At 36.4% G+C, this 23,959-nt stretch overlaps 1 protein-coding gene across 2 annotated transcripts in view; it reads left to right on the top strand.

Annotated features, from left to right (window-relative positions):
- The window catches only part of TRIP13 (thyroid hormone receptor interactor 13), a 12,806-nt gene extending 2,446 nt beyond the window's left edge, over positions 1-10,360 (top strand). Inside the window, exons 4-14 of one of the 2 annotated variants that reach the window (XM_018081704.3) lie at positions 124-253; positions 1,516-1,571; positions 3,308-3,398; positions 4,562-4,634; positions 5,569-5,632; positions 5,871-5,957; positions 6,686-6,792; positions 7,843-7,996; positions 8,177-8,289; positions 9,481-9,550; positions 10,106-10,360. In XM_018081704.3, the coding sequence (XP_017937193.1) occupies positions 124-253; positions 1,516-1,571; positions 3,308-3,398; positions 4,562-4,634; positions 5,569-5,632; positions 5,871-5,957; positions 6,686-6,792; positions 7,843-7,996; positions 8,177-8,289; positions 9,481-9,550; positions 10,106-10,201 (1,041 nt within the window). In that variant the 3' untranslated portion in view covers positions 10,202-10,360. The remainder of the gene's footprint in view (positions 1-123; positions 254-1,515; positions 1,572-3,307; positions 3,399-4,561; positions 4,635-5,568; positions 5,633-5,870; positions 5,958-6,685; positions 6,793-7,842; positions 7,997-8,176; positions 8,290-9,480; positions 9,551-10,105) is intronic. The other variant, XM_018081705.2, reaches the window with a different exon arrangement.
- Positions 10,361-23,959: the final 13,599 nt, after the last annotated feature.

Consider the following 23,959-nt stretch of genomic DNA (forward strand, 5'->3'; position numbering starts at 1 on the left):
GTCTGAAACAGAAATAGTAGGCTTCAGAGATGAATGCCAGCTGAAAACTGTAGCTGTCTTTTGTTATAATTAGCTTTGAATGAGAAATATGATGCGTTAGAAGTCTTTTCATGTTCATTCTAGCCTATTGACTTGAGCAAAAGCAGTCTTTCTCTGCATATTTTTCATCTGAATGAAGAAGGACCAACCTCTGAGAACCTGGAAGAAGAAAATGAGGATATCACTGCAGCTCACCACTGGGTGCTGCCAGCAGGTACCCGTGTGATATTTCTGGAAGGTCTAGAGCAATTACAATGAAAGAAAACCTTGGAAAGGCTAGAAGGGTTTATAGGGTTATCTGTTAAAGGTATTATTTGTATATATTGTTTAACTTTGTCCTTTGTCTGTGGAACCAATATATTTGGACATTTTTCTTTATGCTTTTGACTGAACTGCTACAGTGGTTCCAAAACATGTCATTTATTTCTATAATACTCACAGATGTGTGGAAATAACTGGTCTTGTGGTCTAAAATGTATAGGCATAATCAGAAGCATTGAAGTTTTTAATCCTACAAGCTGCATTCCAAATTTTGACTTGGAGACCCACAGGAAACTCATCACTTTAAATACTCATTTTCCAGAGCTCACTGCTGGCTTCCAGCCCCCAGGGCAGTGTCGTTTTTATATCTGAAACAGACAAACAAAGAGATCTAGAGTCCTCAGAATGTTTTCTGAAGAGAAAAATAAGGCTTTGCTCTGCAATAGAGCACGACCTGCCTGTTACTGTGTTGAGCTTGGGGAATTTGGATTCTGTGCCTGGAAGGAGAAGCACAGGTATGAGCTTAAGCTCAAACAGACAGTTATTCTGAAGTGTTTCCTACTTTCTCCATGTTTCAAAATGCCTAACTATCTATTACATTTATTTTCAGAAAGAATTCAATCTGATACATTGACATTATTCCTACATTATTGTGGTTTATAGTTGCTCGGTCTTTTCTGCTTTTGTTTGCTGAAAGTAAGAAACTTAACTGCTAGGAATGACTGATGCACAAATGACAACTTCAGGTTTTTGTGCGTTATTCAGCCACATGCTTTTCTTGGTCCTCTACATCCTGATGTTAATTTTTAAAAAAAAAAAAAAAAGGCAAAGCTGAATAATAAAAATTGCCTTAGAACCCTCCTCCCACCCCAACTTCTCCTAGCTCTCTGTCTTGGAGAAATGTAGGTCCACCGCCTCTTGAGGGTGGAAAGAATTATATTTGTATTTTCATGTTAAGAAATCAACATTAGTTTCTCAACACAATTATTTGACGGATTTGAGCAATTTGAGAAATTGCTGAATTTGTCTGTTAGGAAGTAGTGTTTGCATTTTGAGAAAAATAACTCATGATTTTTTTTTACAGATATTTTAATTGCTCTCATTTATCTATTTTTAGTTGAGAATAATTTGAAAACTGCTTTGTGCTGCAATGATAGGCTACAAGTTCCCAGACTGATTTATCCTAAGCAAGTATATAATATATTGCTTTTCCAGCTGAATTCCATGGCCTTTGGGAAAGTCTCATATATGACAGTGAAGTAAAAGCAAACGTAAGTTGGAAATTAATAACAATTAAGATTGCTTGAGGACAAGTAAGAGCTGAAATGAGGCCTGTTTGAAGTTTACTGCATCCCTTGGAGATGTGGTGGGTGCAGGCTAGGCAGAAGGGGATGGGAGTTTAACTGTGTGTTTCTGGCAGCAGCTAAACAATTAATTGGCTTGGCAGTAGTGTCAGCCAGCACTGTCACTGTTCATAAAATGCACACTGAATGACTGGAGTGCGCTCCCACTTGAATGCTGGTGAGACGTTTGAAAGAGGCAGAACAGTTCCATGGGGTCATTTTCTGGCTCGAAGATTCTGTGCATTCATCAAAGGTTGTGATAATAAATGCCAGAGCTCGTAGAACAGAAATACTGCAATCTGGAATCTAGTAATTGTGATGTGACTATAAACCACAAGTGACTCAACTCAGTTGTTCTTATGACAGCACTCATTAAAATGTTTATTGTGCTTCTTAAAAAAAAGAAGCTTCTAACTGACATTTTTGGACACAAGTAATTAATTCGTTAGCTTATTTGTAATACCATAGGTACAGTATTCTCACTTAAGTCTTTATAAACAAATATAGAAAAGCAAAACATTCCAGTGATTGTACTTCATTTATAAGGTAAATATGAATTAACGTGTCCATGTTTGTCTTATTTATGAAACTGATTTCCAAGTTATTATGAAATGACAAGACTATCTAATTAGACTTGCTGATGTACTAAATAACAGCAAGCTGATCACTGTTGACTGTAAGTGTATACTGGTAGAACGAAATGGTTGCTTTTAATGACTGAAACTAGGACTACTTCTGTAAAAATAATTGTGCTGAATCTTCATTCTTTAAAGCATGGAACTGCCTGGGCATGGTTGGGTTCTACGGGCTCTGAAATGGTTGCTGCGAATTTTCAAAATAGTACAGTCTGTGTCTGTGGAATATTGAAAAATATGTTCAGTTGTTTTTGCTGTTGTGTAACTGCTCCACTGTGAGCATGAGATTTTGCAGGAGTACTGTCATATTGTCCTGTTAACACCTGTGGATCAAAAGCATGTTACAGGTAAGAGTGACAGAAGGTAGTGTGGTATCAGGTGTTATGATAGGTAAAAGTCAGTATAGATTCACACCTGAAGTTCATAATCATTTTTTTGAAAGAGTTCTCTACTTCCTAATTCTAGAAATTCTAAATTGAAGTAGCGGTATTTTTAGAAGCAAGCATTCAGGGAAGTACATGAAACTTCCCTTATTTGGAAGGGTAAACAATCTAGAAATTTGTTGCAGTAGCTGATACAAATGCTTCAGTAAAAATGAAGTAAAATGTGAAAGGAAATGCTTTGGTGGGCTTAGTAAAACAAACTGAACAAATGTATAGCTGTACAAACAGTACCGAGAGTTTGAGTCTTTGACCCTCTGTGCTTGGGCAACTTGTGTTTTATAGATGCACTGTAAGTGGGACAATGGAAAACGAAAATAATTTCGCTTCCTTAAAGCATTTAATTTATTAATTTAAAAGTTCTAGATCTCTATTTGTGCCCAGTACATTCTATTCATATTCTTGAGAGTAGGACAGAAATTAATTCCCATACTTCGGAGAAATAAGTTTGCCTATGACTTAAAGACATGAACTTTTTTTTGTTGTTGTTGTAATGAGTACGCAGTAGGCATGATTAGAAGATTGCTTCTGTCTGTAATTGTATTTGCTCTTATGTCTCTAAGTGTCTATTTTTCTCCTTTTCAATTAGTTACTTGATTATGTGACAACAACATTATTATTCTCTGACAAAAATGTCGACAGCAACCTGATATCATGGAACAGAGTTGTTTTGCTGCATGGTAAAAACGATCTCTCTTAAACCGAGTACATTTGTTGGCCATCTGTTTATACTTTCCTTCTGGCAAAAATTGTATTGCAGACCTGTTGTAGTGAAATTAGATGATACAAAAATAGCAGGGAAATATCCTCTTTATTATACAAGTTTAAATTAAGTGTAATGTCAGAGTGAAATCAATATTCATGTGTACTATGTTTTGCAGGAATTTAAATTCTAAAATTTACAGTGCAGTGACAACCGTGGGGTTTTTTAATTTTCATTTTTAAGTGATATTGCAGCTTTTTTACATAAAGAGCAAAAATTATGCAGATACTGAGAACATTAGGAGGCATATATTAGTTTCACTTCTATCCCAGTATTAAATATTTTGTTAGTTATGGCTTTATAAAAACTTTGAGGAAACTGGGAAATAAATCTATGTGTTGTGGTTTTGGCACTTTTACACTGTGTGTTCTATTGCCAAGTATGTAGGCAGTACTCTCACTAATTTAGTTGTTTCAGTGAAGCTGTAACCTTCAGTCAGTCCTAGCTTACTGTAGAAGTTATACCAGAAATGAGATTAGCATCAGATGAATCCATTTGCTTGCAAAATGCAGCTTGCTATTGATTAATTGCAATTTTGTCATCAAGAATAATGTTCAAAAATAAAAGATCATAGTGGAAGTATTTGTTGATTGTACTTAAATTATAACTGTCAATATAAAAGCTGCAGGATGTTTTTGTTTGAAAAACTATTTATTTCAGACTGTTAGCAATGTATTTATGATAGATATATTTAATTTTAATAACGAGCTTGTTATTGTGATCACAAAGAAATTAATTCTAAGAAATCTGCAACTGTTGCAGTGTGAAATACATTTATGCTGTAATGCCAGCACTGGCTTTGAATGAAAGTACTGTCACTTGGTTGACATTAACAGTTTGTTTAGCACCCACACATGATTTCCCATAGATTCATACTCTTGTATGAATCACTATGCTTGTACTTGCCTGTTTGGCTCTAGGACTGTGGTGGAATAAGCGATTTTCTCAAAATACTCTGGCCTACTGTGTTTTTATTCTACAGTTAGTTCTATGATGAAATAGAGTAGTTAAAAAGCTGTTACATGTCATTAACAATCTTATGCAAATTCTGTGTAATGTATGGATCTGATTTCAAACCAGGCCCTCCTGGAACTGGGAAAACTTCTCTCTGTAAAGCATTGGCTCAGAAGCTGACAATTCGACTGTCATACAGGTGATAATTTTTTTGAAATTTTTCACCTTAGTTTACTTTGTAAACTAGCTCTTTTTCACTAGCCCAAATATATGTAATATTTGATTTCAAGTAACTTGTACCAAGTGCTAATATCCTTTTTTTTTATACTGCACCCACCTAGCAATAAAACTGATCTGATGGACTGTCTATGATATTTAATGCCTTTAAAAATGTGCCATTATTTGTGCCTAGGTGTGTAAAACAAATTCCAGTGACAATATAGTAATTTGTGCTCCTATTGTACATCAATGAATATTAAAGGACAAATGATCACAGATTATTTTGATATTTCTATCTTCTTGTTCAAGAAAGCCTGTTCTTAATAGGTAGCAATTTTGTAACCAATTTGTTTTGTACTTGGATTGTCTGAATAACACAATCTACAGAGGTCAGTTTGTATATCAGACAAGTAATAAGAATTAGCCTTAAAATTTATAGCAACTTAACAAATTTATTTACAAAAAATAAATGTTATATAAAATACGAGGTGTAACGTAAGTAATGGGAGCGATCTGAATGTGTGAAAAACATGACCTATATGTTGTGTGGTTGAAATATTTTGTCATAAGGAGATCCATGCACTGCTAAGTAAATAAGTTTCATACTTTTATATGAGTTCTTGCTATACATGAACAGGAGAATGAGGCAATTAGCATGGTAACTGTTACTTAAAGTATATTTAAATAGCACCTGTTCTAATGGAGACATTCTAATAGCAATTTAGTGTGAAGAATTCTACTGAGACATGTTGTTGGAAATCACAATTGAAACAGGTATTATGTCTTGAAAAGTAGGTAATTTAAAGTACTAATTCACAGAATCCCAGGGAGAGAATGAGACTTACAGGAGTTAATGATATCACTGACTTTTATTTACAATGGAGTTGATACTTCCTTTTCCCTTTATACTTTAGGTACAGGTATGGACAGTTAATTGAGATAAACAGCCACAGTCTTTTCTCTAAATGGTTTTCTGAGGTATGTATTGATGTAGCTAATTAAGTACACACTGTGTTTTAGAAATTACAGTTTCTATTGAACTTGTTTCATGTATGCACCAAAGATTACTCACAATAATTAACATGTTTGAGAATGCTTAAATAGAAGTTTGATTAGGAAGTTATTTTAAAAAACAGGTATTTCCATCTTTAAATATGGTAAGCCTTGGAAAGTTATGTGGTAAGGAAATAAACATCTACATATGGTGTCTTTATAGAGTGGCAAGCTTGTAACCAAGATGTTCCAGAAGATTCAAGAGTTAGTTGATGACCAAGATGCTCTTGTATTTGTACTGATTGATGAGGTATGATTCCAATAGCATTGTTGTATATGAAATTTAGCAGGAAGTAACTTGCTGCAGAGAAACTGTAATAGTCCTCATTTGTAAAGAACAATAAAAGCACATCTATGGTATTTCGTAAGCTATACAGCTTTGTGCAGAAGAGTGAGTTTTAATCTTGGCTGCTGCAGATTTGAGAGATTTGGAAGGAACATAGTGCCATTTAGCAGGCAAATTACAGCTGAAAATTAATTGAAGCCTTTCTTGGTGGGACTTCCTTGCTGCTGTGTGTTTACAAGTGGAGCAAAAGTAGCCTAGATTTGTATTATTTGTACTCTTCATTTGTTGTAAAGCTCTAAAATACATTAATATGGTTCAGTTCATTGTCTACATTCTCTGCAGAGTTGCATACCTAAGCAACTCAGTAAGAATGTACTTTATTAGCTTGTTTTATTGAAATATCTATGGGGAAGCTCATTCTGAATTAAATGTATTCATTATTCTGGTGGTGTGTTCCATTTCACTCACTATACTTTGCTTCCTTGACATGCATTTCCTACTCCCTGTAAATTCCTACTTAACAAAAGATTTTGAAGATGGAGTTTTTGATACCAGACACAAGGATCTGAGGGTATATTGGCTGGGTTATTTGTTTGCTGCCAGGACTCCAAATGTGCAATCTTTTTGGTTTTTTTGGTGTTTGGTGATTTTTGTTGTTGTTGTTTTGGTTGATTGGTTTGGGTTTTTTGTAGGTGGAAAGCCTCACAGCAGCCCGCAGTGCCTTCAAGGCAGGCACAGAGCCTTCAGATGCTATTCGTGTGGTAAATGCTGTACTGACACAAATAGATCAGATTAAAAGGTAAACTCATATTATTAGAACAGCAAAAGATAATTGACAATTTCAGGATTCCTGCTAAATTTCAGTTCCTACTTGGAATGCTAAAACAAATTGGTTAGTGAACTGTTGTTTGTTAATGATGCTAATTTTGAAAAGACATAGGAGTAATCCAGCAGAGTATTTTGCATGTACCTGAGTGGACAATCAAATCACCAGGCCGTATACTTACCTTAAAGATAGGGAGAGAAAAAGGACAGATCATCATGATGTGTGCGTGGAGAGACAAGAATAAGATGAATGAAGAATTTGTTTATTATATACCCCTTCTGGATGTCAATCTAAAGCAGACTTGGACAAAACATGGTTTAGAAGAAACTGTTAATCTTGCTCGCTCCACTTTGTATGCTGGATTTAGTGCAGCATACCAGCTGTTTTTCATTCCTGCCACTTCCCTTTCCTTATTGTGCATCCTTGGCACTGTTCACAGAACGGTGCCCTAGTATTTGGCCCTAGTATTTGGCCCTGTCTTGCACCTAATTAAATATGTCTTATTCATATATAAAAGTTGACAGGTTTCGTCTAAAAACAGCTGTGGTTAAGAATGTTCTTTCATTGCTTAGAACAAGGATATGTTCTCTTTTGAGCTCACTCTGAAGTCATTTGCAGTTAGAATATGTCACAATGCCAGTTAAACTATATACTTTCTACTAAATTGAAACGGAAAACATGTAGATTAAAGTTTCAAATTTATGAGTCTTCTTTTCAAAATCTTTGTTTTGTGGTAGAAACTATGCCAATAGGCTCTAGATAGTTAATGTATATCACTTCTAGAATAGGATTAGAGAAACTGTGGACACTTGAGAAACAACTAAAAGAAAGAGACTATGCATTGAAATAGGCTGGTGATAACTGGCCAAGAGCTTCAGATCATTTAATGTAATTGCTGGTTGACAAGAGTGATGTGACTGCTTATTGCAAGAAATTACATGAGTCATAAGAGGGAAGGTCTTGATTTGCCAGTCAGAAAAGGAGATAAAACATGTGACCTAAAAATATGCTTTTGTCTTGAAGGTATCCCAATGTAGTTATCCTGACTACTTCAAATATTACGGAGAAAATTGACATGGCCTTTGTAGACAGGGCTGACATAAAGCAATACATTGGACCTCCATCTGCTGCAGCAATATTTAGAATATATCTTTCTTGCTTGGAAGAACTGATGAAGGTAATAATTGAAAGCAAGACTGCAAAATGTCCTATTTCAATAAATTTGACATTTTAACCATACTTCCTAAGTAACAAAAATACAAAAATTTAATTCCTTCTCTGTATTTCCATTCCTACTGTAGAATTTAATTTGAATGTATTTGTTTTTCATACAACAATGTATTACTCTTCTTTCTAGTGTCAAATAATATATCCTCGACAGCAGCTTCTGACACTCAGAGAGCTAGAGATGATAGGCTTCGTAGAAAATAATGTCTCAAGGCTAAGCCTTGTACTAAAAGAAATCTCAAGGTAAGATTCTGAAATTCTACTTTTTTCATATATATATATTGAGTTGTGCAACAATGTATAAAAGTAACTGAATTTCATAGCAGTTAGAGTTCTGAAACATTCCCATTTTTTTTCTGTTGGGGATAGTGCAAAACTTTTTAGGGGACCAAAAGTCGAAGCAATCCTGATTTGCTCACATTTCTTAGTCTCAGAACAGACTTGGCTTAGTACTGCTTCTGGTTTCTGCTCTGCCATTTGAAGTCCTCTTGACAGATTGCTGGCCAGATTAGTGAGATGCCTTAGGTTTCAGTGGATATTGGAAATTGTAATGCAGGTTAGCAGAAATAGCATGGGCCTCAGGTCCTGCTAAGAAAGTGTCTTGAAATACCTAGCAATCTACTAAATCAGTATTTAACATGGAGATGTAAGTGGACAGAAGCAAAGGGGAAGGGAATGAAGTGTAAATGGACAGTATTATGGTTTTCCGAGGATGTTCGTAGAGCACATAGTCTTTCACTGCAGCATAACAGTTCTTGAAACAATAAATAAAAATTATATTCACAGTATCAAGCAATGTTTTTTTCCAAAGTGCTGGTCCCTGTGGAACAAAATAAAATAACATAAAGTTAGCAAAGTGTGTTTTCTTTCTGTTCCTGAAGTATGCAATCTTAACCGGTGAGGAGTGGAGTAAAAGCATGTAAGTTTGTCCAGGGATAGAGGTTTGCAGTCTGCATACGCAGAGTGGTGCTTGGAGAAGACAAGAAACGTATCGAGTAGGTGAGGTGAAGGAAACTGTAAATGGTTGGTAGAAGGAGAAAAGCAGTAGTGATGAGGTCCAAACTTCAAAACAGTTTTTTTTTTCAAGTCCTTCCAAGAGTGGTTATATCTGTACCATACCCTTTTGGTGTAGACGTTCCCCCAAACTCATGAGATATGGCACAGTGATATGAAGGGCATGATGTAAGCATTGGCAGGCAACTGTGACTATGCTGTTTCTGTACCCTCGCTTCCTTTTTTGTATTATACTCTATAGCCTCCCATAAGCAGAATTTGTCTGTTCTCTTCCTGCTCCTGCTAAAAGAGCTGCAAGTGACCTACTGAATTGTGATCTGAGGTTTATTTAGAGCAATTTAGTGGAGAAACAAGAAAAAGGAAAGGTCTTCTAAGAGTGAACACAGCATTTAAGCAGCACTTGTGTCTGTTTTACTGTAGAAGAAGTGAAGGTCTTGGTGGCCGAGTCCTGAGAAAGCTTCCTTTCCTAGCACATGCACTTTATATTCAAGTAAGTTTATTATATTCAAGTGAGTTTATTCTATTCATTATAATTTAGTTTGGTTTTGAGACAGGCAGGAAGACATTGGGACACTGCCTGAAGTTAACCCCCCTTTTGATCTAAATTTCACTTGTTTCTGCATCTTTGTAGACTGCAACAATTGTGTGCTGGCCATAATCTAAAATGGGATTAAAGAAGTGATGTGGGATTGACCTGTCAAACAGCATTCTACTTTTAATTAAATTAATGAATATTGATATTGGTTCTCTGATAATTCCTTGCTGAAAAAACCCTCTGCCACTTTATAAATATTATTAATTTGTTAAAAGTCTTTTTTTAAGCAAATCTACAGTAGTAGTAATTGACTCAAGACCTTCAATAGCTTGACTTTGACTTTGCCATGCTATCTTGTTTAAAATAAACTTGCAGTTTGTTTTGTAGCATTTTGAAAATTTTGTAACATGCAAGTCAAATATTTCTCTTACTGATACTGTGATTTTTATGTAAAATATTATGTCTGCCTATTGCTGTAGTGTGTCTAACAAAATGTTCTCTTATTTTCAGTCCCCCAGTGTTACAATGACAACATTTCTTCAGGCTCTTTCACTTGCAGTAGACAAACAATTTGAAGAAAGAAAGAAACTTGAAGACTGTGTGTGATACTCTACTGTTTTTTAGTTGACTGTTGTTATATTTTTCATACAAATTGTGCAACTTTTATGCATCTGTAAAATAAATTGTCAGCACCTTAAAAAACCTGGAATGCCTTTTCTAGTTTTTAAAAATATTCATTAATAAACAATTAAGAAAGTTTACAGCCTCTTTTTTGAAGCTTTATTTCAAATGTCAATAAGAAGATTGTAAAAAGGTTTTGCTTTAAGTCAGTTTCCATCTTTTGTGGTTGCTAAAAGTGGGCAGACTTCTGTTCCTTGCTTCTTAATCACTAACTTTCTGTCCATGCATCAGGTTTTAAATTTCTGGTTTCTTTTATATTTTTAATAGCAACAGAAATTCACTCTTTGGATCTGATACTTCTGCTATAAATGCAGTATTTGTTATTGCTTTTGAAATAATGAGGTTGGAACTGGGGCAGATTCAAAGTGCTCAGTGATAGACCAGACTTTTTATACTGACATCGCTTTATCTTGAAATTTAATATCAATTATTACTTTTTTTAAATTACATCAGATTAAAAAAATTAAATAAAGAGTACTTAATTGTATTTTGTAATACTAGGGGAATTTTGTGTTGTTGCAAGAATGTGAACCAGAGTGGACCGTATTTTCTCCATGAAGTGTAACTACAGTGTGTAAGAAAGGTTCTTTAAAATGCATGAAGTTTGGTTTGGTGTTGTTTTATGAAAAAGAGGGAGGGGGACTTTTTAAAGGGGCATATTGTGATAGGACAAGGGGGAAAATTTTAAACTGAAAGAGGGTAGGTTTAGCTTAGGTATTAGGGATAAATGCTTTACTGTGAGAGTGGTGAGGCACTGGAACAGGTTGTCCATCCCTGGAATTGTTCTAGGCCAGGCTGGATGGGGCACTGAGGAATCTGGTCTAGTGGGTAGAATCCCTGCCATGGTAGTGGTGGAAGTTGGAATTAGATGATCTTAAGGTCCCTTCCAACCCAAGCCATTTTATGATTCTATGAATTTTAAGGGAGTTTCCAGAAAAGTTTTTCTTAAATGAAGATAAAATGGTGAGATTTAAGTTGATGATATCCAATGCATGTCACCTACCATCTTTTATCACAAACAATAACTTTCTAATCTGTTGTTAACAGATTTGTTTTAATTCTGCTCAAAGCCACTAGATGGCAAGAATGAATCCTTGAGATTCAGCAAGTCATGTGAGAACGGGAATGCTGATTGAAAGTTTCCAAAACCCTAATGAACAAGACTTTGCTGCAGTGAAAATCCCTCTTCAAGATGTAATGTTAGCTGTAATGTAATGTAACACCATAGAACTTCTCTCCTTAGCCTAATAGAAAAATTCTGGGATTTAAAATGTATTGCCACATACAAGGAACCTGTTGATGCAAAGATGAAAAGCAGTGAGTTCTCTATGCTACAGCAGAAGTTATTTTGCAGTGTGCTTTAACCATTTCATCCACTGGGTGGTGGGTTTAGAAAAATATCTGGGATCTAGGTCACTATAAGCATAGATGATGAAATGTTAAACCAGCTGAATGCAAAGATTTTCAGCATAAGCACATTAAAGTGTGGAATTTTAGAACAGTTAAGTAATCCTGAAATAGAAAAGTAAAAGCTTTTCTTTTTCTTGCAAAAAGCAAATATAGAACCTTTGTGAAGCTGAGCATAGCTTATTTTATGAGATATTTCTGTGACAAATGTTTTTCCAAGCAGCAAAGATTGTTCATTTCTAATCCACACCTATGATGTGATTTTCAAAATTTGGGTACAGAGATTGAAGAGGGAAGGCTTTTATTACTTGCTTTATTTGCTGGAAATTAATGCAAAGACAGTGATTTTTCTAAAATGCATCTTCAAAGTTTCAGACAGTTATTTAACTTTTGACCTGCAGAAATATTCAATTAATTTCAAAATGATCCTACTTTCATGGCTTGCTGTCAGTGCAGTGTTGCACTTCATGATTTTCAGTTTGGAAAGGGATGAGAACCCAGGGTAGAAGAGTAAAGGCCATACACTGAGAATATGATAACTTTAGAGCAAATTTTTGGAAATCAACAGAGATTTGGTATTGTACTTGGCAACATGCAGAAAGCTAGACTAGGGAGATGCTGTTTTCCAAGGAACTTTTCTTTCCCCCAGATTTCTTTTGTTATGCACAGAAATAAACCATAATCATTAGAACTGTAGGAATATTTGTAGAGTAGTTTGCTCTGGAATTCCAATTACAATCCTGTGGAAGAAGTTAAGAGCTGTCATAGAAATATCTTTAAGGATTTTTGCTGCTAAAGAGAATGATCATCAAATTAATCTGAGATAATCATTAACCATTAAGGCAGTTGCCTTACTTCGGTTGATAAGCTAGGAATAACACTAGGCTGGTTCTCAGCCTTCCAAGCAATCCAGGTGTGAAGCAATCAAAAATCATTCCGCTCTCAGGGAAGGCACTGATGTTAGAACTCCTAATCCTGAAACATTTTAATTAAACTCATTCTAAAGGTTAATATTTTCAACACACTTACTGCACAAATAGAATTACTGGGACCTACCATAAGTAGAAGTGCACCAAACAGGGAGCAATGTCCCTGCTGATCTTTCCCACTAGAAAAAAGCTGTCTAGGGACCAAATTTGTCTAAGAAAGCAGGCCCTAGATGTGATGGCTGTAAGATTATCCTGTCAGCTCTTCTAGTGTAATGAAATGTAAAACGGACTTTGAAACTGGACTCAAATATTTAGCTGTTTAGTAAGATGCTTAACTTTAAGTAAGATTACCTAACTTTTTGTGACTGTTTGCAACTCTAGCAATTATTTTCATAAATATATTTTATTCATGTAAAGCTGGGGTTTGGGTCGTTTTATTTGGGGTTTTTTTTTTGGGGGGGGGGGAGATTGTTGGTTTGGTTTTTTTTTAATAATCTCGTCTTTAAACCCTGTCTAGTCCGTAACTGACCTGCGCTAACGAAGATGTTAGTATATACTAGTTTATCCTTCAGCTGACGTGTTCTATTCAGCTAGAGCACGTGGACTTATCTTCCTCAGACTGCAAAGAGCTGTCTATAGGGTATTTATAGGGTACTGTTAGAGGCAACCAGATCTGGTGAAATATTATCAATGGGTTATAGAGTTTTGGCAAGCTGCTTTAAAGTAGTAAAGGGTTGATGATTTGGGAACACTGCAAAAACTTTGACAGATTCAAATTCAGAAAAGCATTTATCTGGAGTACTTAAGCGTAGTCCTTTGCTTAAGTTGCTCAGGGCTGCAGGAGACTATTTATCTGCTTAACATTGGCTGCCAAAGTTAGGTTTTTGAAGGGCATTGGTCCAAAGACTGTGACTGTCTAAAAGAGTTTTCTTATAGTAGATTTGCTTTAAGCAGCTGTTTCATCTAGTTAACACATCTGCTGTAAAGCATCTCATCTGAACTGCTCTGCATGCTTCTCTTCCACTTAGTCTAGGGAAGTCTGGAGTTCCTAATGGAATCTAACTAAATGACAACAGAAGAATTGTTATGTGTGCACACAGAAGCTAAGGTGTCTTTCCAACTATTGGCTTACTTATGTTGCTTTTGTTGCTTTCTGTTTCTTGAATTACCTCACTATATATCCCTTCTGACAATTCCAGATAAGTTGTATGGCCTTAGTTCAGTGTTCAAGCATCTGTGGTACAACCACTTAGGTGCCAAATTAAAAATTAGTTTCTGAGAATACCAAGGTCTGTAGTATCAAAAACATATTTACAAATAAAATATCACAAAGAGAACTCTGAAAGCATTTCCCTTCCTCAAAGGTATAAACTTGACTGAACTGAAATCTTAAAAAAATCAGTCAAACAAACAAATAATTTATTGAGCATTCTAGGAAGGTTCTTGCTCAGCCCAAGGAATTATGCAAAGCATAATCAGCAGGACTGAAAAGAAAAAGGGTATGGGAATACATCAGAAGTTATACAACATTATTGGAAGGGGCAGAACAAAAAATCCTTACAAGTGAATATTTCTTTGAAAAAGAAAATGATTTGTATGAATAATTAGTGAGATCACTGATACAAACCAGGAATTTTCCCATGAAGGTGATGATTAGGCAAAAAATGCGTTTACACAAGCATGTCTATATGAGCCTCTCTCATTGTGGTAATCATACTGTGCAAATTAGATGAATGACTCCACAAGGTCTTTCAATGAGAGTTTGCAGCTAACCTATTTTAGTAAAATTTTAGTAAAACTAACTTAAACTTTGTATTATTATAATTATTATCCTTTCTCAATAAAAGAATTTGGAAACTTGACAGAAAAAGCAATCTGACAGCAAGACTAGAGTCTTAGGGGGAATAATAATATTACTTTGAGAATTTTGTGTGGGCGTTTTAACATTTGTTCTACTTTCCTCTTTTCTCTCAGGAGTATAAAACAAATATTGGGAGTGGTGCCATGGGAACTAAAAATGCATTTGCTTTTCTGGAAACCCTCTTTTCTGCATTAACCTGCTGCCAATTATTATTTAACATTCAATTCTTATTTGCAGATTGAATATTAAATATAACGTGAAGCAACACTTCTAAAATGGAATAGTAAATTATCTCAAGTTTTCATATAGCTAAATCGCTGAGCCTTTGGGGACTGTAATCTAGCTCTAATGGAATAAAAGATTCATGTCAAACGACATGAAAGGATTCATGGGTCCTTTGACAAGGAAACTAAAAGTCAGGTGCAGTTATTCTGAAGTTTTTATATCCAAAATCTGAATTTCATTATCCACATCAGGAGTTATTTCTTTCTCAAGACACTAACTATGAACAGGTTTCTCACAAAAAAAAAAGAAGTCAGTAATCAGAAGCAGAATTGGTAAACTTGTCCTAGAAGCATTAACTTTTTGCTAATGCTTTGATTAAAGAAATGGGAAGACAAGAGCAAGAATCTTTGACTTGGGAGGAAAAAAAATTATGCAGAAAACAAACAAACAAACAAACAATTAAAAAACCCCCGCACAAAACAAACAAACTCCACCCCCACCCCCACCCCAATTTTCCTTTCTTTTTCTGGGGAGTATGCCGGAAGGTAGCCAACTTTTGGCTTTCTTTTTGGAGGAATTCCTGCTGTCCCAACCTGTCAGATGCAAACCTCTTGCAGTTCCATGTCCCCAAGTCCAACCAGTAGCAGGATTGAGCCCACATCCTGTGCTATGGATGGAGGCCCCATGTGCACCCTAGTGCACTCAGAGTCCTGACTCCTGCCTGGTGGCGGAGGCCCCTTACAGGCAAATGGGGTAGTAACACCTCAAATGGTCTTCTTCGTGTTGTGTCTGCATTTTGAAACAAAATAGAACTCTGATGAGCATAGGATTGCCTGCGAACCTGCTTTGCAACTGTTGCAATAGTTTTAATGCTTGGACTCTTGTCTAATGTAAAATCTTCTCCAGGTCCTTGGCTGGATTTGGAACCTTCTGAAGGCAATTAGATTCATAAATGGGAGGTGATCCAGGTTTCACTTCTCTGAAAGTGCCTGTGGGATTCACTTTGTCAAATAAATACTATTTTTTTTCTTCTCTCTGTTAGCTTGTTCTTCTTCCACCATTTTAGCCATTTTTCTTTAGTTTGCATTCAATACTTGCAACAACATAATGTGTAGTGTTTATAGTTCTCTGTTACTGTTCCTCTTTTTAATCATCCACATCTGTTAACTGGGAAGCTGGAGTGCAAGCATTTACTGAGGTGATTAACTAAGTTGCATTTTACAATATTTGAAAATTTTTTTTAAGTTACTGAAATAAAATGGAATGTGTACTGTGGATATTTGCACAGGGCTTATTACATTACTGTTTTTCCACCTTTGTTCAACATAATGCTAAGTATTTTCACAAAAAGAAAAATCAGAAAATGTGACTGATATGCTTGAGCCAGATCATTCCTAGTTTTATAATAGCCTATGCCTGGCCTTGCTACTAATTTTTAAAAAGCTTTAAACAACTTATTTCAGCTTTTTCTAAAGTGTATTGAGGCAGCATTCATGTGAGTGCCCTTGAGAATAACCTTCATATTTCTGTAATGCCCATGCTTTCAAACACACAGGGGGTGTTCATGAAAACAGCTCTGGGGGATAGGGGTGCAACGGTGGAGAGGAAATCTTGTCCCAGCCACTACATTAGGCTTGTAAGAAGACTCAAACTGCCCACCACCTGGTGAGGTCATGGTTAAGATGACACTAATTAATCACAGCACGACTTCCTGGCCAGTGTCCTATTCACACACCTGCCTGATGGTATCGTGTTCATTCTGTTCATCATCAATTTCTTTACTGTTGTGGGATGGGCTTTACAAAGACAGTTTCTACATCCAAATAGCATCTTCTGAAGGACATGTAAAAGGCAGACTCAGTATTGTTCTCCTGCTGAGAGGTTCTCACTGCTCATACCTCACGACTGCATGTTGGCTGTGTGAATGGGCCCTTCCAGGCCTCCTCTCCTCCAAAAGCCCCTGTGGAATCACAGACCCTTCCAAGAATTTGTACTGGAAAGGATTTCTGGATGTCAACTGGTCCAATCCCTTGCTCAAAGTAGGACCAACTTAGGTCAGATTGCCTATGGAATACCTCCAAAGAAAGAATTTTTAAAGCAATTAACCCCGCTGCCTGCTGCATGTGCTCAGTCTCACACATACAGATGAGCAAACCTGGGCCAACCCTGTGGTTAACATCATACGCTGGCGCTGACACAGTGGACACACAGACATGGGGCTAGGGGCTTTACCACACTCAGATTTTGTAGCCATGAAGGAAATAAGGAGATGCATTCTGGACTCACCTCCCTGAAGGAAAAACAGGAAGCTTTATTCACTCTTCTACAGAAACCAGATGGAGAAAAGGCTTCTTCCTTACATGTTGTCTGTGTACTACCTGAGCTGCAGACTGCTAGTCAGACTGACTACTGTGTCCTTTTCTGACTGCATTTTTTAATGAAAAATCCTTGTCTCAAAGAAATCGTATATATTTTGATTTTGCACTCCTTTGCTTTCATGGAACTTCTTATTCTTAGTACAGCCTTTCTCCAGGGTAAGCCTGGACAGAGGAAGGAGGAAGATATCATGTCTTCAAATGCTCTTTAAAATGCCCTCCCTGTCTCTATGCAAAGAAAATCCATATTACTCATTTCAAGATGAAATCTGACTCTAACATTTAGCTATTTTTTCCTTATATTAAGTCTTTGTCTGTAATATTGTTATCAGTTTGACATACTTATTAATAATAATTAATATAGTCAACAGCATCAATCTGTTTGGAAGGGATTTTTTCACTTCTTGCAAAAAATTACAAGTAGATTTGTGTTCATATTCCTTTAGAATATAAAAACTGCTCATGAATTAAGAAATTATAGGGGTTTTTTACTGTTAAAGTTTGTCCTAGAAATTCAGAAAATCCAGATCCTGAAAATATAGCAAATCACTGAGAAGTGACAGAAAAACTGGATGTTCTATCATAACTACAGCTATAGAATACTGCTTCTATATATCCACAGGAAGAGCTAATCTAAAAGAATCATTTTGTTTTATCCCAAGCGCCTGTGATTCTATCACTGCATTTCTTGACTGAATGGATCTGACTCATAGACCTGGATTTTTCTGGTTACAAACGCCTGTAAGAATAAATATTTAATTAATATGCAGTATACACATGTGAATGCATATGTATAATTTTTAATACAATCAGCCCATCTTAATTACATAATACAATATGTGATTATTGTAATAAATTATGCATTATGTTATACATAGGTATAATGACTGTTTGTAATTTATGTGGCTACCACATTGTACTGAGCAAGGAGATAAAACTGCTCTACTTTGTGCACATTTAGTGCTCTACTTTGTGACATATTTAGTACAGCTGCACATGTGGTGTTTACTCAAAGGAGCCAGTAAATTCCTATACCCTTAATATTCATATCAAGAAAATGTGAGGCATTAGCTGTAGTGAAAGAAACTTCTGTTTATGTGCAGGCAAGCAACTCTCACGCACTGCTTTGCTCCTGTGCCTCAGAGTGAGCTTGGGGAGAACAGCTTTCAATGGGAGTGCGTCCATCTACTGTAACCTGTTTGATTTCTCAGAGATCTTTCCTTTTTCTGTCATAGACTACAAACTGTGACAGAGAGCTGGGAAGGTGGGAGTAGTCAAATCTTTCAAAATATTTTTTTTAATGTACAGATTTACAGGACATGAAGAAATTATTGACAGTTCTTTACTCATTTTACTATACTTTTTCAGTTTGTATATATGCAGTGCAAGGTGAAATACTAGCTCGGAAGATTCTGCTTAAATCTGAATACATTTTGTCTCATGTGGGGAAAGAGTTTTGTGGCATGATGAGCTTCTTCTGTTGTTCAAAACTGATAAAAATAAAGAAAGCAAATAGCCTTTCTCTCCATGTCTTGCCGCTCCTGGCTGTACATCCATGCAAATTCCTCTTCCTGACCCTGGTTCTCAGCTTCCATGCTGTAAGCCAAAAGTTCTTGCTTGCACAGCAGAAATGGACATAATAACCCTTTGCCAGTTTAGTGACCTCACAGAAGTGTGATGTGTGTGAGAACTGATGAAAGACCATGGACAGATTTGTACTGATAGAAAACCTCATTTCTAGGCTTTGGCTTCACAGCAATTGAAACCACACTTAGTTCTGACTGTCATGGTCTTGTCTATCTGCTGCCCCCGGCTGTGGGTTACTGTCCTTACAGTCTACCTTACTCTGATCTTATGCTGAGTCTTCAGTTGCTTAAGTCTTTGAGAAGCTACACATTTTTTGTTGGAACAGGTTTTCTGCTGGCTTAGTACAACCCCTGTTCCTAAATCTCAGTGAGGTTACCAGTGTATATGGTGATAGTGGACAGGAAAACTTTGGGGGCAATAGGCAGAAACATTGCACCAGCTTGGTTTTTCCCAGGATACTGGCCCTGCTTACAGGATGTGTGCTCATTAAACTCTATGAATATTTTTGCTATTATTTTCCTTTATCAAAAATAAAAGGTATACTGAAAGCAAACAGCCATTTTCTTTTCAGTGGAAAGTACATGAACTTCCCTGAAGTGATTCCTCTGCCAGCCTAGAATTTATTTAGAAGAAAGTTTTGTAAAACGAATTTAATTTGTCCTCTTATTTTAATGAAACTATAAGTTTACCAGGATTCTGAATATCTACTTCTGAGAGATGAACCAGATGTTTTATAAAAGTCTGTGTGCTATTTCTGTTTAACAGATAAAATGAGGAGCCACTGGAGGCAAGCTCTCTCCCAGAACCAACCTGTGCACAAGATAGAAGAAGTCACTAGAGCTACCTGTAACTCTCACTGATGAGGGTCAGCAGTGACCCTAGTACCCTTCTCCTGTATTACACATGTATTTTGGGGAATACTCTTCTGCTGACAGGATATCAGACTGAAGAGTTCTCCTGCTTTGGTTGATAGTTTAAACATCAGACACAACTGTAAAAAAAAAAAAATACAAATTTATTACTCTGGAAATCCTCCCAAGTAAGAACAAATATAGATTTCTATTCCAATAATTAGTTACTGATACATTTTCTATGTTATGATTAAAGTGACTAATTTGTTTGCAAGTTCAGTTTTTGGAATGCACCGTGAGATTTTGGATAGAGCATATTTTCTAAGTTTCTGTGCCACCCTTTGTTTTTCAGTTAAGAAATAGTAAACTTTCAAGATCTAAAATTTCACCTAAAAGTATGACTTTCTAGTTTTATAACATGTAAGGAATTGTTTAGAATTCTTCTTAACTGTAGAATCAAAAAAAAATAAGTTGAAAGTAAGTACTGACAGTAACTTCTATATTGTGGAGAGCATCATGCATCCCTCTCAGGAGGTCTTGTTAGTGTTGAGGGCCAAAGAATGTAGGAACATATAAATATTGGAATGATAAATGAGTCTTACTCTAGACAAACATTCACATTAGTTCTGCACAAGATGTTTGTTCAAATTATTTTTACTAAAATGCCAAACATCATTATGTAGGCACTCCTAAACCTGTTTAAGTCTGGTTTATATTCAACAGTGTAATGAACTTGCAACTGAGACAACCACAACCACACTTTTCAAATATTTTCATTTGAGTGACTGCAGGCCCTGCTTATGTTGCATTCAAACTGTCAGTTGCATAAATCCTGGAGAAGAAATTGTCTACCAAGGAAACTGTAATGCCGTGCACCAACAGCCTTGATCTTATACTTCTAGCCCTCGACTCCTGCTCCAAAGGCACTGCTCTAACATATTCTGCATTCAAAGTATTTTTCTGCTCCCCCTGTTTTCTGTTTTCCTGGTATGTGTAAATAGGTGTCTGGTCAGGCTGTTTTTCTGGCCATTTGCTCTATTAAAGGGTTCTCTAGTCTGTGTGGATGTGTGTATGGAGTTTAAGTGGCAGGAACTGTACTGGGCATCATTAAGTCTGAGCTGGATACTGGAGAGACCACAGAGTGTGTGAGTTGGCTACTGGAGTGAGCAGAAGGTTCAGGCCAATTACTGGAGAGACTGTAGTGGCTACCAAGTGTGTAGACTTGGTTGTTGGCAGGGCCAGAGGACTGGACCAGCTATCAGACAGAATTGCTTGTGCATGTATGTCCCTGTGCATGAGACAACTGGAAGACCAGAGGATCAATGGAACAGCAGCTGGACAGGCTGCATATTAGGATGGGCTTCTCTCCTAATCGGTCACGGGAATAAACAGAATGGTGCTCTCTGTGTTTGTGAGTTCTGTGTTTTCTCTGTGTGTTGGTCTGTGCGGCCTTGCGGGCCTCTTGGGAATACATGCTCAGTCCCACTACTGTCAGGACCTGAGGAAATAGCTCTCGTCTCTCTCAGGCTACTGGATTTGACAACCGCTGATAGATAGTCATTATATCAAACCCCCAGGATAGTTGCAATGTGAAGGAAATTTTTTTTCAGTCACTGTAAGGGAATAGATAGGATTCTAAGCTTCAGGACTCAAGTTAGTATTTTCAAGAAAAAATGGTAAGATAAAGATTGCCTAATGTAAAATATTTTCTTCTTAGAGTTGCATAAAATCAAAGCTCAATTAAAAAAAAATTAAAAAGCTTAATTAAACTATTTTTGAAGTAAGAAGAATTAATGATTCCTAACTGTGCTTTTTCTCCAAAAGAATTTCACCAAAATAGACATTTTCCTAAAATATCCTAACATATGCATTTTTTGTAAAGCTTTGACACATTTTCAGCTAACCCTAGTGGAGATAGAACTGTGATTAAATAGCATAGGCTTTTTGGAGTCTGCGTCACAGAGCAGAGTGCTGCTCTGCAAGGGAAGGTGAGCCAGGAGCTGAGTGATGGCAGCTCATGTAGAGAGAGACCTTGCTGTCCAAGGCACTGTTCCACAGCACCTGAGCTGGACAAGCAAAGCAGGGTGCTGGTAATAAGGTTTGTTGACAGTTCCAGCCAAGGCAAAGCAAGCACTGAGGTTCAGGTTCCATTGAGGGAATCTAGTCAGAAACAGAGTCAGAGCTGGAGATAAGGCTTCAATATAGGTCCAAAGTCCATCCAGGAGACAAGTTAACTGCAACATAGGTCCAAAGCCCTTCCAGGAGATGGTAACAGAGATAGGAGCACAGATAGTTATACTTGCAACATACTCCAGAGACTGAAACCCCTGGCCTGATATTTAAAAGAGTTCTTGAGTGAAAGTCTCTAATAAGGCAGCTTAGAGCAATTAATGGTTCACTCGAGGCCTTGACAATCTGCTATGTTTTTGCATCAAAGCAAAGGGAAGGTTTTAAATTAAAAGAACAACTTGACTGCTAAAGAACTTGGCAGTACTGCCTTCTCCTCTGTATTCATATTCTGAGAAGCTGCCTTAGCAATAGACCAGGCTTCAATGTTATGCAGCAAATTTAGAGGTGAGTAGACACTAATCATCCCCCTTTGTCTAGACATACTCATGTGGTGAATAAAAATCATTTATCTGAAAATCGAATGCTTTAGACTGTTTTAAAAAAAATTCTGATAAGGCACATTTATATACATTTGTTACTAAATGTGAACCTCATCCATGTCATTAAGTTTATTACTACAGCTCCATCTCTCTTACTTTCTTATATAATTATTTGGTTTGGTTAAACTCAATAAATAAGACATGTTACGACTATCAGAATAAGACGAAAGCAGAGATCATTGCTTGTACTTTAATGACCTAAATATTGCATTTACTTTTACATAGTGATGCTATTGTCTTGTAGTTCTTTCATGTATTTAGCTTGATTTCTCACCATTTTGTGTTTTCACTGTCACATGAAAGGAATGAGCAATTTAAGGGCACACTAACAAAGGGACAATAAATCCCTGAGAAAATGTTACTGAGGAGAGGAAGTTCATCTAAGACAGCTGCCAAGAATGAGGCAAATGAACATCTGCACTGGATTATAATGCTTCAGGAAAGCTAAAATGAGTCTGTGCAAAAAGAACCTTCTGTTAATCTTACTTGTTTTTTCCATTTCTCCTTTGTTTACTCTTTCTTGGAGCCAAGGAAACACCAGGTTTTTTATTACTGCAAGCAAGTGCTTGTAAAATTTTTACTTTTTTATATATGCTAACATCAAGGCTAGTAACAACAACAAAACAATGCAAAACTTCAAGTGTTTTTTGACAAGTCACCTCTGTAAACACAAACTTTGCTTGAAACAACCCCTGTACTCTGCAGCAGCAGCAGCTGCTCTAGCCAGGAACTAGCTTACTCAGTGCCCTCTCTCCTGCTATTTGTAGCACTTCTAGAGGAAAAAAGAGAAAATTCTTCAGTAACAGAGCAGAAGTTCTGTGATCAGCACATAGCCTTGATCTGTGGAAGGACTTCATAACCCTGCATAGGGTCTCTATAATTGCATATTGGTCACACCTTACTAAATGCACTCAGTTTTAAATTAAAAATGTAGCTTTTTCCTGCTTTTTGCAGGTCAACCCATGTGCCAAAAATCCAACGAAGATTTTTTTCTTTACTGGTGTATTACCAGCTGTGAAAATTTTCTCAAAGTAAACCCTTAACTACTCTTATAAGTTCTCACTTCTAGTCTGGGCATTTCCCACACTGCTGTCATTGCCACCACTGATGTAACTGGTGGATACATACTGCTCTATTTTTTTTGGGCAATACTCAAGAAAAGAGTAGAGGTTGGGCATGCAGGACAGAGAAGAATGAAAGTCTGGAAAAGTAGCATTTTGTTGCCCTAGTTAGCAAATATGATTGTTAAGTATGTCATCTGGTTTTTGTTGTTTGTCTTGATTTGTTCTCATCCAAGAAGCAGAACTTCAAATAACTGCCATGCTTCATTTTTGGAAAATCCAAAATTTAAGAGCTGTTTCTCCTCATTTCTCTTACAACAAACATTCAGAAATTTTTCTTTAACTTTTTTTTTTGAAAATACATCCTACTAGTTTTGTTTGATTGATTGTTACATATATCACTTTAAACCACTGTTTAACTTTTAAAAAGGTTGAGATTACCTTCAGTCTTGGAAGAGAAAGATAAATACCTCTTGTCTCTCTATTGCTGTACAGTGCAATGACTCATGCATGATCCTGACTGACGTAAAAGTAACGTGCAAAAATATATTTTTCCTTCTTTGACTTACTCCTTGCAAAGCATACAATCTGAAGGTTTTTCCTTTTCTTTTACTGGTGTTTTTGTGTTACCAGGACATCAAAGAAGCGGGTTTTACATACTTAATTGTGGAAGAACGGAGGTTTGTGACTGCTCCAGCTGAGCAAGGCAGTTAGAAGA

The sequence above is a fragment of the Manacus vitellinus genome, unplaced genomic scaffold, assembly GCF_001715985.3.
Source record: "Manacus vitellinus isolate BGI_N305 unplaced genomic scaffold, ASM171598v3 scaffold_55_pilon, whole genome shotgun sequence".
NCBI lineage: Eukaryota > Metazoa > Chordata > Aves > Passeriformes > Pipridae > Manacus > Manacus vitellinus.